At 38.8% G+C, this 15,403-nt stretch overlaps 1 protein-coding gene across 3 annotated transcripts in view; it reads left to right on the top strand.

Annotated features, from left to right (window-relative positions):
* RAD54B (RAD54 homolog B) overlaps positions 1 to 15,403 on the top strand; it is a 126,693-nt gene that overhangs the window by 97,632 nt on the left and 13,658 nt on the right. For 2 of the 3 annotated variants that reach the window (XM_009243954.3, XM_063726726.1), the window contains exon 15: positions 2,762 to 3,174. The exons of the other annotated variant lie outside the window; for it this stretch is intronic. In XM_009243954.3, coding sequence (XP_009242229.3) covers positions 2,762 to 2,979 — 218 coding nt within the window. In that variant the 3' untranslated portion in view covers positions 2,980 to 3,174. Of the gene's footprint in view, positions 1 to 2,761; positions 3,175 to 15,403 lie in introns of those variants that run through there. 3 annotated transcript variants of the gene reach the window in all.

The raw sequence follows: 15,403 nt of genomic DNA, 5'->3' as shown, positions 1-15,403 counted from the left end.
TTGATAGATATTGCCAAAATGCCCTTTGTTAGATGTTGTGTCAATTTACACACTCTCGGAAATACACTAGAATGTATCCCATAGCCTTGCCAGTTTAGTGGATTATCAAATGTTTGTATTTTTGCCAATCTGATAGTAAGAAAATAATATATTGGTATAGTTTTAATTTGCTATTCTCTTATTATGAATGAAGTTGAGCATTTTCCTAAGTTTAAAAACCATAGTTCTTTATGTGAACCATCTCTTCGTATTGTTTGCCCATTTAAAACATTAACAACCTAATTTTTTGTTAGATATATCTATTATTCAAATAAATATATTAAAATATGAAACTGTGACAGTGGATTAGAGAAAATTGTTGTTTTGTCATTTTCTGCTTCATATATTTTATATCTTCCTTGTGAAATATTTTTTTCATTATGGTTTGTCTATTCTATTGTTATGTAGTGATTGCCTTATCCCTAATACCTTTTGCTTTCATTTTGTCTTAACATATTACACTAGTTTTTCTTAACATTAGGGTTTGTCTGGTCTATCTTTTCCCATCTGTTTACCTTAAATCTCTCTGTGTTCTTATGTTTTAGGTATCTCTTGTCAATAGCATAAAGCTGGATTTTATTTTTTGTCCAGTCTGATATTTTGTTTCAGTGAGAACATTTAGTTTGTTTGTATTTATAATTATTAAGGTATTTTTATTTATTTCTACTGTCTTTTCATTTTTTAACAAGGGCCTAATACTGGCTAACTCTTAGTTAGCCAGAGGTTTTTTGGTTAGTACTTTGCAGGTATTATTCTATTGTCTTCTAATTTTGGAAGCAATCTTGTCATCTCTTTTCTTTTTTTTTTTTTTTTTTTTGAGACAGAGTCTTGCTCTGTCACCCAGGCTAGTGTACAGTGGCGCTATCTCGGCTCACTGCCAGCTCCGCCTCCCAGGTTAACGCCATTCTCCTGCCTCAGCCTCCCGAGTAGCTGGGACTACAGGCGCCCGCCACCACATCTGGCTAATTTTTTGTATTTTTAGTAGAGACGGGGTTACACTGTGTTAGCCAGGATGGTCTCGATCTCCTGACCTCGTGATCCACCCGGCTTGGCCTCCCAAAGTGCTGGGATTACAGGCGTGAGCCACTGTGCCCGGCCTTGTCATCTCCTTTCTTAAAACCTCAATGATTATGAACACTGACAGGAATTTGATGATATTAAGGAATGACTTGAGGCTTTTCTTTTAGGTGTGATAAAATTTCAAAGAAATGTTTATCTTTTAGAAATGTAGAATGAAATATTTATAAGTGAAATGATACATGCTATATATTTATTATATTTATTTGAAATTTCCCATAATTAAAAGGTTAAAAAAATAAAATCTCCAATAGCTTCCTATTGCTCTTAGGATAGATACTAAAATCTCTAAATTGGTAAGTTAGTCAGGGCAGTCTAAATGCTGTAACAAGAAACTAAAAAAGCACAATGGTCTAACACAATAGAAATATGTTTCTCATTTGTGTAACAGGTCATTGTGGGCATTTAGTGGACAGCCTTTCATAAGGTAATTTCGTGATCCAGGGTTCTTTCACTTGGAGGTCTTCCATCCATTTGGACCTTAGAGTCCTCTGCTGGGATCCCCTGCATCTGCCAGCCAGCAGTGAGAGAAGAAATAAAGTAGAAAATTGTTCAGTCTGAAGGATGTTTATAGTTCAGACCTGGAAGTGACATAGCTGCATTCCATAGGCCAGACTCAGTGGCGATATCTAACGTAAGGGAGGCTGGGAAAGGTGACTAAGTGTCCTGGAGGAAAGAGAAATGGATTTGGTGAATAACGGCTGGCCTCTGCCATTCATGTTTTGCATAATCCAGCCCTTGAATACTTGCTTCACTGTGCATTAACTTCTGTTGCATTATTCTTTGCTTTTACTCTACAGGTTTTAATTGCATAGGCTCTAATTGCATAGGCTCCTATCAATTGCTCGACTATGCCAGTGTCCCTTCCTTTTCATAGCTTTTTAATGTGCTTATCGTGGAATGTTTTGTCTTTTTTCCCCATCTAGTTCTTTTCTTCTCATCTTTCAGATCTTAATAGAACATTTCCTCAGGGTGCCCTTCACTTACCTTCCAGACAAAGTCAGCCTCTCTTGTCATATGTAAGATAGTTCCCTTATCTTTCCTTCATACCCTTACCTCTGTTTGTAATTCAGCTCCACAGTCCCTTATCTTCTATTCTGAAATCTAGAAAGCTCAAAAGGTTTTTTTTTTTCCTTCATAAATTTGTGACAAAATTATTTGTGGCAAAACCTTACCTAAATTGATGTGAGTTTATCAATAGTCTTTATTTAACCCATTTTGTAAGACTATTTATGACTTGCTACAGAATGTTAATGAGTTTCATTATGGAATGCTGACCCAGATTGTTCGAATTATATTCTGAATTTGTAAACATATCTGGCCCCACAGGTTTTAGGAAAGGGATTTTGAATTTGTAATACATTTTTCGGATGATTATTTAATGTATATCTCTCCCACTAGACTGTAAGGTCCTTGAAGTCAGAGACCATGCCTGTGTTTCTTCATCATTTTACCTTTACTGTTTAAATCAGTACATAGTAAATAATTTATAAATGTTTGTAAAAAGAATGAATTTGTCTTAACTTGAACCATGGTGATCAAATGTAATAAATCACATAAACGAATTATCATAAAACAAAAAAGTATTGTATTTAGCAGGATATTGGCTTGCCTAAGGATTTTCTCATTGTTTTACTTATTGCAGGTGATTCGCTGGAAAAATCCATTGTCTCTAGAGATTGTCAGCTTGGTCCACATCACCAGAAATCTAACTCCCTGAAACCTCTTTCTATGTCCCAGCTGAAGCAATGGAAACATTTTTCTGGAGATCATTTAAATCTTACAGATCCTTTTCTTGAAAGAATAACAGAAAATGTGTCATTCATTTTTCAGAATATAACCACTCAAGCTACTGGCACATAATGAAAGATTACTTCTGACATTCCATTGCTCTTCTTTTGAAAATTAGTATGGTAATTCAATCTACTTTTTGAAAATTAATAGAATTATTTAAATTATAGTGTATGTTGCAAAATATATAACTTTTGATACAATAGTCAAAATTGTTTGAGTGGTTTAATTTTTTGTAAATATTAAATGTTTAAATGAAAAATTAAAGATGTGCTTCTGTCATTGTATAATTGTTAATAATTCCTTGATTAATACACTTTCATTAAGTACCTACTGAGAAATTTTTATAAGGAATATAAAAAGGTGAAATATTTAGTCTCTGTCTTTGGGAAAACTAATCTGATTAGAAATATTAGACATGTTTGAAACAACTGAAAAACTTGATAAGTTTAAAATGTAGCTCAAAGGAGAAAGAGAATGAGAGGCTAGGATTGCAAATGCTAAAGATGTTGGATGTAATAGTTGCTGCAGGGCAGTCTGAGTGAGAAAAGTCAGTAGGTTAGTGCAGGAGATGAAGGATTTGGGAACACCTTAGAGCACTAGTTCCTAGTTTGGGACCGCAGACTTATGCAGTCTATAAAGCCATGTCTACCAAATATTGTTTATGCACTGAATAAAGGTTCAGCTATCATCATTTAAGGGTTATCTGGAGTAATTTTTGACACTGAAAAGAGTGTTTTAGCTGTGCTCAGTGGCTCCAGTTTGTAATCCTAGTTACTTAGTAGGTAGAGGCAGGAGGATTGCTTGAGGCCAATAGTTTGAGACTAGCCTGAGCAACATAGTGAGACCCTGTCTCTAAAAAATAAACTTAGCCAGGTATGGTGGCACATGCCTGTAGTTCCAGCTACATGGGAGGCTGAAGCAGAAGGATTGCTTGAGCCTAGGAGTTTGAGTTTGCCATGATTGGATATGATCCAATATCCATCCTGGGTGACAGAGCGAGACCTCATCTTAAAAAAAAAAAAGGTTTTAATATACAAAGCAAGGTTTAGAAGACTGAAGCCTACAAAGAGAAAGGAGTTACTAATTTAATCTCCAACTGGGGCTTCTGTAATCAGCTTTTGTTTCCATTTGGGAAAATTTCTTGTAGACAGAAAATACGGGCATACCCTGGAGATATTGCAGGTTTGGCTACAGACCACTGCAATAAAATGAATATCACAATAAAGTGAGTAACACATTTTTTTGGTTTCCCAGTGCATATGAAAGTCATGTTTATACTATACTGTAGTCTATTAAGTATGCAATAGCATCATGTCTGAAAAATGATGTATTTTCCTTAATTTAAAAATAATTTGCTAGAAAATGCTAATGGTCATCTGAGACTTCAGTGAGTTGATGTCTTTTTTTTTGAGATGGAGTCTTGCTCTGTCACCCAGGCTGGAGTGCAGTGGCATGATCTTGGCTCACTGCAACCTCTCCCTCCTAGGTTCAAGCAATTCTTCCTTTCTCAACCTCCCGAGTAGCTGGGATTACAGGCATCCACCACCAAGCCCAGCTAATTTTTGTATTTTTGGTGGAGACGGTTTCGCCATGTTGGTTAGGCTGGTCTTGAACTCCTGACTTCAGGTGATCCACCTGCCTTGGCCTCCCAAAGTGCTGGGATTACAGGCATGAGCCACCGTGTCCGGCCTGATGTCTTTTTGCTGGTAGAGGGTCTTATACTGATGTCAATGACTGCTGACTGATCAGGAACCTGGTGAAGGTTGCTGAGGGTTGGGGTGGCTGTGACAATTTCTGAAAACAAGACAGCAACGTTTGCCACATCAATTGACTCTTTCTTTCACAAAAGCTTTCTCTGTAGCATGCGATGCTATTTGATAGTATTTTTCCCACAGTAAAAACTCTTTCAAAATTGGAGCCAGTCCTCTTGAAACCTGCCACTGCTTTATCAACTAAGTTTATGGAATATTCTAAATCTTTTGTGGTAATTTCAACAATGTTCACAGCACCTTCACCAGGAGTAGATTCCATCTGAATGAACTACTTTCTTTGCTCCCCCATAAGAAGTAACTACTCATCTGCTCAAGTTTGGTCATGAGATTGCAGCAATTAAGTCAAATCTTCAGACTCCACTTCTAATTCTAGTTCTCTTGCTGATTCCACCACATCTACAGTTACTTCCTCCACTGAAATATTGAACTCCTCGAAGTCAGTTATGAGGATTGGAATTAACTTCTTCCAGACTCCTGTTAATGTTGTTATATTGACATCCTCCCATGAATTGCAAATGGTGGATCTTTTCCAGAAGGTTTTCCATTGATTTTGCTCAGATCCATCAGAGGAATCACTGTCTATATGGTCATAGCTAGCTTTACACAATGCAGTCCTTACATAATGTGACTTGAAAGTCGAAATTACTGCTTAACCCATGTACTGCAAAATGGATGTTGTGTTAACAGGCATGAAAACGACATCGATCTCCTTGTACATCTCCATCAGAGCCATTGGATTACTAGGTGCCTTGTCAATGAACAGTAATATTTTAAAAGAAATCTTTCATTCTGAGCAGTAGGTTGCAACTGTGAGCTTAAAATATTCAGTAACCTAGGCTTCATTGTTTAATTTCTAGAGCACAGGCAGAGTAGATTTAGCATAATCCTTAAGAGCCCTGGGATTTTTGGAAGGTGGCTTCAACTTAAAGCTACCAGCTGCATTAGTCCCAAGCAGAGTCAGCCTGTCCTTTAAAGCTTTGATGTCAGACATTGAGTTATCTTCTCTAGCTATGAAAGTCCTAGCTGGCATCGTCTTTCAATAGCAGGCTGTTTCTTCTACATTGAAAATCTTGTTTAGTGTAGCCACCTTCATCAATGATCTTAGCTAGATCTTCTGGATAATTTGCTGCAGCTTATCCATCAGCACTTGCTGTTCACCTTATAATTATATGATGTGGAGACAGCTTCTTTCCTTAAATATTACGCTAGCTTCAAACTCTTCTGCAGCTTCCTCACCTCTCTCAGCCTTCATGGAACTGAAGAGATTTAGGGCCTTGCTCTGGATTAGGCTTTGGGAATATTGTGGCTGGTTTAAACTTCTTTCCAGGCCATTAACACTTTCTCCATATTAGCAATAAGGCTGCTTCACTTATCATTTGTGTGTTCACTTGTAATTTCCTTTAAGAGCTTTTTCTTTGCATTCAGAACTTGGCTAACTAATGCAAGAGTCCTAGCTTCCAGCCTGTCTTGGTTTTCAACATGCCTTCCTTACTAAGCTTAATTCTGTCTAGCTTTTGACTTAAGGTGAAAAATATATGACTTTTCCTTTCACTTGAACACTTAGTGGCCATTGCAGGATTATTAATTAGCTGAATTTCAATATCGTTATGTCTCAGGGAATAGGGAGGCCCAAGGAGAGGGAGAGAGATGGGGTAACCAACAGTTGGTGGAGCAGTCAGAACACATACAACATTTATTGATTAAGATTGCTATCTTACGCCAGGCGCGGTGGCTCACGCCTGTAATCCCAGCACTTTGGGAGGCTGAGGTGGGTGGATCACCTGAGGTCGGGAGTTCGAGACCAGCCTGACCAACATGGAGAAACCCCATCTCTACTAAAAATACCAAAAAAAATTAGCCGGGCATGGTGGCGCATGCCTGTAATCTCAGCTACTCGGGAGGCTGAGGCAGGAGAATCGCTTGAATCTCGGAGGCGGAGGTCGTGGTGAGCCAAGATCGCGCCATTGCACTCCAGCCTGGGCAACAAGAGCGAAACTCAGTCTCAAAAAAAAAAAAAAACAACAAAAAAAGATTGCTATCTTACATGGGCATAAGTTATGGTGCATCAGAACAATTACAATAGTAACGTCAAAGATCACTGATCACAGATAACCATAACGTATGATAATAATGTGAAAGTTTGAAATATTGCGAGAATTACTAAAATGTGACACAGACATGAAGTGAGCACGTTTTGGGGAAAAGTGTCACTCATTTGCTTGATGCAGGGTTGTCAGAAACCTTCAATTAAAAAAAAAATCACAATATCTGGGAAACACAACAAAATGGGGTATACCTGTATTGTCTTGAGGTGTTAAATACTCAATTATGTATAATCAAGGATGAATTCTTTTAATTCGTAGTGCCATACCTGGGTAGCTAGCTGTACATCTAGGATTCATGAACAAGCAGTTTGGGACCAAATTCGTCAGTGAGGAAGTAGCCAACTAACAATAAGTAAAAATGGTGTTTCTTGGCCCCATGTATAGACTTCATGTATGAGGCTTTACATACAACTTTCTTTTTTTTTTTTTTTTTTGAGAGAGGGTCTCACTATGTTGCTGGACTGAATTAAACTTTCAATATCTATCTTGCATTGTATCCTCTTCGGCATAAAGTACTTAAAAAGCATTGATAAAGGACAGGTAATTCTGCCTGTCTTTTTAAAAAATTATTTATTTATTTATTTATTAATTATATTCACATAGTTCCAGCCACTCTGCAACTGCTGCCTGTCTTACCTGTGGTGTATGCAAGGGTGTGCTGCCCAGATTGCCCCTTTCAGAACCAAGGCGCTTGTTTCCCCAGCTGCCAGAAGCATCACCTGTGGGCCACTTATAGCCAAATTCTTCCCCAAGAATAGCCCTCAGCTGAGAGGATCTGCCTCACCCAAGATTATGCTCCTCCCCTGGTTTGCAAACATTTGGTGACTGGTGGATGCTGGGTAGAAAGGCCCAGCACCCTTATCTCAATTCAAGACAAATCTGTCAAAAGGAACATTTCAGCTCCTTAGGTAAGGAGCCCTTAGGTAAGGGCCCTGTTTTTATAGTGGTTACCTATTGTTCTTCATAAAGTTGTTAGTTTGCCAAGTAGTGTGGGACGTAACCTTCCATCCATTTCTCTGCCTCACTCTGAAATCTTCCAGTATCCTGCATGAGAGTGATTTTGCAGTAGAAATTTCAGAAGAGGCTGAATTTCATGGGAGAACCCATGTGACGTGGAATAAAGGTAGCATATGTGGCATGGGATCTCAGAGGCTGAGAAGTACAGAAGATAGCCCTCTGGGAATTAAGGAAGACTTTGGACTTTGACAAGCCAGGCATTTGTGGGGGTTTAGACTCATTTTATCCACATGTTAAGGGACCTTAACACCTGGTTTGCACATATAAAGCAGCTTTTCTGTGGGAGGTGCTGTTTATAAGAATTTTCCATTTCTCTATGTTCCCAGTCCATATGCTCATGCTCTCGCATGCTCTCCCTCTCTCTCGGTGGAATTCTTTGAGGATGGGGATTTAATCTTACATATCTTAATATTCTCAGGACCTTGTATGGGACCTGGCATAGAATAGCTATTTAGTAATTGAATGAATGAATGAGGTACTTTACCTCTTTTACTTCTTTAACCACCTTGTTCATGTTTCTTGCTCATAGATTTCAGTTTCAAGGTATTTATTTAGGCCAATTGCTGAGCATGGAGCTGTGCTCAACACTGAAGAAAGCAGAGCCAGCAGTTTTTTCTTGCCTCTGACAGCATCCAGACTTCCCTTTTTGCTTCTGCGATCTGTCAATCTGCTGCACGAGCTGACAGAAGCTGTCACTGCAATGGGTAATAATTTAAGTCACATACATAATTCATTTCTAATTACACAAATACACCTTTCACACAGCTTTATGTCATAATGTTCTGGCTCTAAACGACAATGTAAATACATTTCAATCACGTTTTCATTAGGATTGAATTACTAAAGGCAAATTTAAACACGAGCAGCTCTGATCTGCAGAACTAAACTTCTGGACAGCCTATCCATCCATTTAAAAGGGTGTATGACAAAGGAGCAAGTGAAAAAAATCTGGCTGGCATTTCATTTGAGTGGCTCAATTATGGCCTACAGTCACATTGCCTGAGCAACTGTGTCCTAATATTATGTTGGCAAGATTAAAATTTTGACTGTGACTCACAGCAAACAATATGTATAATTAGCATATGGCTTTGTTTTTCTAAATTGTTCCCAAATTAATATATTGTATCCTAGAGGGATTTGTAGATATGCTATTTTGGTATTCAAGGAAGGCTTCAACATGACTTGGTAGAAAGGGGTATTATTTTGTCTTACCTTGTATGATATAAATGTTTTTGGTTTAGACCAGTTTCCTATGGCACTTTTCTATAGCTAACCTGTGATCTTTGCTTCAAACCATTACAAACTTCTATCCCTAAGATACTCTGTTGTTCACAAAACCAATACCAATTCAGAATACAGCTTCTATGATGTAAAAACTGTAAAAAAAAAAAAAGTGCCTTATTGACAGACAATAGTTTATTGGAGTTTGTTACACTTACTTGAAAACCTGAAGTGTTCAGTGTAATTTAATCTTTACAATTTTTTTTAGATTTATTAAAAAAATTTGTTTTGAGTAAGAAGATAATAAAATTCCAAAGCAGACCAAAATTAACAATTCCTTTATTTTTATTTTTTGAGGAAACGTCAACAAAATACTGAAGACTTTTTTTTGAGTAGTTAAAAAAAATATAACATCATAGATGCCTACAGCATAAAAATTCTGGCCAGGCATGGTGGCTGACACCTGTAATCCCAGCACTTTGGGAGGCCGAGGTGGGCAGATCACAAGGTCAAGAGATCGAGACCATCCTGGCCAACATGGTGAAACCCTGTCTCTACTAAAAATACAAAAATTAACTGGACGTGGTGGCGTGTGCCTGTAGTCCCAGCTACTTGGGAGGCTGAGGCAGGAGAATCGCTTGAACCCAGGAAGCAGAGGTTGCAGTGAGCCGAGACCATGCCACTGCACTCCAGCCTGGGCTACAGAGCAAGACTCTGTTTACAAAAAAAAAAAAAAAAAAAAAATCCTTTGTACCTGCAATATATTTATTTTCACGTATTCCTTTTTTTTTGCTTTTTGAAGTAGAGATGGGATCGTGCTATGTTGCCTAGGTTGGTCTCAAACTCCTGGCCTTAAGCAGTCTTCCTGCCTCTGCCTCCCAAAATATTGGGATTACAGGTATGAGCCACTGTACCCATTCCCTGTTTTATTATTAAAAATTTCATTTCTAGGGGTGTGCATAGTTTATGTGGTAATTATAGATCAAGTTAGAATTTGAAATTGGGAGTTAAAATCCTTCCTATTTATTTCTGGATGTGTCTGCGAGAGTGTTTCTAGAAGAGATTAGCCTTTACCTCTAGAAGGGATTTGCTTTACCAACGTTGGTTTGTATCCAATCTTTTGAGGACCTGAATAGAGTGAAAAGGCAGGGAGGGTAAATTTACTTTTTGTTTGAGCTGGAACATCCATCTTCTCCTACCCTCTAACATCGGAGCTCCTAGTTCTTGGGCCTTTGGACTCAGACTGGGACTTACACTATCACCCGTGTCTTTGTCCATTTGAGGTGCTATAGCAAAATACCATAAACTGGATAGCTCATAAACAACAGAAATTTGTTTCTTACAATTCTGGAGGGGGTGTAGTCCACGAACAAGGCACTAGCAGAGCCAGTGTCTGGCAAGGGCCTGCTCTCTGTTTCATAGATAGCACCGTGTAGCTGTGACCTCACATGGTGGAAGGGACAAGGAGTCTCTCTTGGGCCTCCTTTATAAAGGCATTAATTCCATTCATGAGGACTCTGCCCTCATGACCTGATCACCTCCCCAAGACCCCACCTCCTAATATCACATTGGTAATATGGTTTCAACATGAATTTGGGAAGGACACAAACATTCAGACTATAGCAACCCCTTACCCACTTCTCAGGCCTTCAGACTCAGACTGGGACAGCAGATTTTGGGACTTCTTGCCTTCTATAATTATTTGAGTCAATTCCCATAATAACTCTCTATATATCTATATATCTATTTATCTTCTATTGGTTCTGTTTCTCTGGGCAATTCTGACCAATACAGATGTATACCATTGTTTAGCATCTGAGTGGAACGAAATTACGACTGCTACATTTGTTTAAAGAAAATCTATAGGAATGTCAATCTAATGCTTCCGTCTCTTACATAAATATAATGGTGCTAAGTAAAAGTTTAGTATTTATAAACCTCTGTTTATTATGTATGCAGTATAGCCATTATGGACTAATATAAATAAATGAGATAAGATAGGATCAATGATTTTCTGAAGCAGACCAAAGTGAACACGTGAAAAACAGGTGCTTGAAACATGTGATAACCTATATTTATTTGGCTCTTTACAGTTAAGTGGTTTGCTCCTCACAACAATGCTGAGAGTTGAACAGAGCAAATACTCTATTATCTCCGTTTTACAGATTTAAGGCTTACAGAGATTAAATAGTTATTCAAGATCATTCAGTGGCAGAGCTGAAACTTGAACACCAGCCGCTCTTTTAACTCAAAATCTGAAGCTCTTTCCAGTGCACTGTCCTACCTTTTTTATGATTTCACCATGCCAGGTTCCGGAGACAGATGTATATGTGAGAAGAAAAACGAACTAATGTGAGTGTTTCATATCATGTTCTCTTTTCAAGTGAATTAATTAAAGAATTGGGTTTTGGATTAGAGTTTGTGAATTTCATGAGGTCTGAATCTTATGTTTATCCTTTCACAGAACAATAGACATGGTATTTTACAATTGAAGCCGTTGATTTGATTGACCACCCTTTCTGCTCAGATTGCTCAAACTGACAACTCACAAGACAAAAACACAAGGTCACAAGACATTGTGGGCTGCATCCAGCTTTAGGTTTACTTATCTTTAAGAAAGCATACACACCAGGCAACGAGAAAGCATGGATTGCAAAAGCAGACTGGAAGTCTTACGAGTCCAGGCTAGGCTTCCGAATGTCTCAGTCTCTCTGTACCAAGGACATATGTGGTCATGTGAGACAAGACTGAGTGTGTGTTGAAAACCACCATTAGTGGGAGCCATCAGTTCTGGGATTCCTTCAGCTTTCATACTTTGTTAAGGTGGGAAACAAAAAGTACACATGGAGGTCAAAATATCCCTTTCATTTTTGATAATAGCTTACTTGATTGGCTTGGCTTTACATCTGTTACCCAAGTGGGTTGTTAATACTGAGCTCTGTCCTACCCATAAGGAAATGTTTCCCAGGTAAGCTTCAGGGTTTGGAGGCACAGAAGAAGCTTGTGTTTTTTGTTTTCTTGTCGTTGCTATTTTTGAGATAGGATCTTGCTCTGTTGCCCCGGCTGGAGTTCAGCGGCACTATCGTAGCTCACTGCAGCCTCGAACTTCTGGGCTCAAGCTATCTTGCCATCTTAGTCTTCCTAGTAGCTGGGACAATAGGCATGTGCCACAATGCCTGACTAATTTTATTTTATTTTTTGTAGAGACAGGGTCTCGCTGTGTTTCCAGGGCTGGTCTTGAACTCCTAGCCTCAAGCAGTCCAGCCACCTTGGTGTCCCAGAATGCTGGGATTACAGCCAAAAATCACTGCACCCTGCCTTGAGAGCTTGTGTTTTCTACAAGCAAACTCATTTCCAGGAGGAAGAAGGTAGAGATATTTCCTTTTTTTTTTTGCAGTTTTTTAAAATTGAGGTAAAATTCACGTATTATACATCATAATTAAAAATAATTTATTGAGGTGAAGTTTATATAGCATAAAATTGATTATTTTAAAGTGAAAAATTCAGTAGAATTTAGTACATTCACAATGTTGTTTAGCTGTCACCACTGTCTTATTCCAGAACATTTTCTCACCCCCAAAAGAAACCCCATACCTGTAAGCATTTACTCCTAGTTCTGGGATCAACTGTGACCATCGTGGTCCCTTTCATCTTCTGCTCTAAAACAGCAGCAAGGGAAGGAGGGTGACTGAACTTTTGAGGTTCTGTAGAGGTTGTTCCTCAGGGCCATGAAAGTAGAGTTGGGATGGGGAGTGACAGTGCACTGAGCAAGGTTCTAGTGGGTCCTTTATCCCACCTGCTGGTTGTCAACAAAGAGTTCCAGTGACTTCTACTGCGGCCTGTTTTAACTTTCCATTTGTATTAGTCAGGGTTCTTCAGAGAAACAGAAACAATATGAGATCTCTCTCTATATATCTATATCTCTCTATCTCTATCTGTCTATCTATATATATGTACTTAGAAATTTATTTGTTTTAAGATTTATTTGTTTTAAGAAATTTGTTTTAAGAAATTGGCTAAAGGGATTGTAGGGGCTGGCAAGTTGAAAATCTGTAGGGTAAGCCAGCAGGCTGGAAACTCAGGCAGAATTTCCATGTTGCAGTTTTGAGGAATTCCTTCTTCTTTTGGGAACCTCAGTCTTTGCTTTTATTGCTTTCAGCTGATTGAATGAGGCCCACTCACATTATAGAGGGTAATCTGCTTTACTTAAAGACAACTTAGTGTAAATGTTGACCACATCCACAAATACCTGCACAGCAACCTCTAGACTAGTGTTTGACCAAACAACTGGGCACCATGGTCTAGCTAGGTTGACATAAAATTAACCATCACATCATTTACTCTTATTTATTTTATTTTAAATTAATAGCAGCTGTGTGGCACTCATTGTGTGCCAGGGACTTTTCTAAGTGCTTTATGAATATTCATTTAATATATTTATGCTTATTAACAAGGATCCATTATATGTACATGAATACAAATCTTAGTGTATAAATATAAGTTCATGACCTGTCAGTATGGTTCGCCAAATACTTGTTTTTTCCTCTTATTCATATACCTTTTGTTCATGCTTAATCTCAGTCATCAAACCTTTTTATTTGGACTTATTTCTCTGGGTATCCTCTAATGGCTTTTTCCTGGGCTGTGCCCTTTCCCCCAGCATTCTTGGACTCCCTGCTGCTATTTTGTGGCTGTAATTGTCAGAAAACCTGTAATACAGGGGCTTAAGTGAGGCAGAAGTTTATCTCTCAGGTGAAAGTCTGGGTCGGCAGTCTGGGCTGGTGTGGTAATTTCAGTCGCTGGGGACCCCAGCTCCTAGCTTGTTGTGGCTCCCCAGTCCCTATTATGCAGCTTCCACCTTGTGGTATACACTGGATCCAGCAATCATATTTGCATTTCAGCCAACAGGAAAGAGAAGGAGAAGACTTCCTCTTAAGGGCTTATTCTCAAAATTGCATACCACACTTTCATTTACATCCCATTGATCAAATTAACCACACGTCAAGGTGGAGATATTCTTGATAAATTTGCCAGTCAGAGAAGTCACTATCTCCCAAGGGGAAGGGTGAAACAGGTTGCAAAGGGAGGCCAGGAGTTAAATAAACTGAGCTCCCTTCACCAGAAAGGTGAAGAAGCACTTCCCTCTGACAATGGCCAGTCAGCACAATTTTAATGACACCAGTGGATGTAAAGCCATTCACTAGATACTGGGTATGGTGGGGAGCTTTGAAAAAGTAGTTTATAAGAGAGCTTTGCAAAGAAGGTTGGTGTACATATAGGCTATGGTTTTTGTTTTTGTTTTTGGCATTGTCGAATTTGTTATCAAGTTTTGGACTGAGTGATTATTTACATGATTGTTATTTAATCTGTCATAATGAGAGCAACAGTAGTGTGATAGCCTGTGGCTTATATCAACGCTTTAGAAATGTTAACAAGTAATGACTATTTTCTGTTAGCAATAACTGTAGCAATAGTGTGTCATGTTAACCTTTATCCTCTGAATCCTATTCATATTTTAAATTTCAATCACTAGTAAATCATACACTGCTAGCTTTATTATCTGAAACCAGCTGCTCTAATATTTCTTCCTTTATTTATTCAGACCTCTGCCATAGGAGGGAATCATCAAGGAGAAGCCTTGTGTTTTCATCATGAGGCCTCATTAAACACGATAAGGTTGGGATGTAGCCAGATTTTTCCCCATGGTTGGCCTTGGAAATCAGTTTCTAACTCAGGGGGCATCAAACGAGGTGGCTCTAAGGTGGCTGTGAGTGATGTTCTTTTTTTCCTTTCTGGCCTTTATGTTCTCTTCTACTCAGTGGCTAAACTAACTTAAGCCAGCTCACGCGTTACACCAGAGTCCAGCGGCAGTTAGGAGGGGCCACAGCTCTGGCAAAGTCAAGGGCATGCCAGCTGGAATAAGGGACTTGGTTTATCACACAGAGCAGCCACTATCCTGCTCAGTCTAATGATTAATGAGAAATTCCTGGGGCAGAGATTAGGGAAATTAGGAGTGGGCAAGTGTAAGAAAGCAAGAGGAAGGTGAATGGTGTGGGGCCAAAGCCCCTGTTCAGACCCCAGTTCATGGGCTAATTTATGAAACCAGGTTATGGGCCTTCTCTGAACTTCTGGCTCAATCCTGAGGTGCCTGGGTGTGTCTGTGGAAGGCCTTCTGGCAATGCCTAGGGTGATGGAAACATGGTACCTAATACTAGGTATCTACTTCTGATCATTTGGTAATTTTGCTCTTAATTACCAAAGGAAAAAATTATTTATTACCTTTTTCCCTCAATCTTCTCTCGCTCAGCGTCTAAGTTAAAAATTTCACAGTGGCCTCCAGGCCTAACATGATCTGGCTCCATTATCTTTCTGACTTCA

Source organism: Pongo abelii, chromosome 7 (genome assembly GCF_028885655.2).
Source record: "Pongo abelii isolate AG06213 chromosome 7, NHGRI_mPonAbe1-v2.0_pri, whole genome shotgun sequence".
In the NCBI taxonomy this organism is placed as follows: Eukaryota; Metazoa; Chordata; class Mammalia; order Primates; family Hominidae; genus Pongo; species Pongo abelii.
This window is presented reverse-complemented; position numbering and strand designations above follow the sequence as displayed.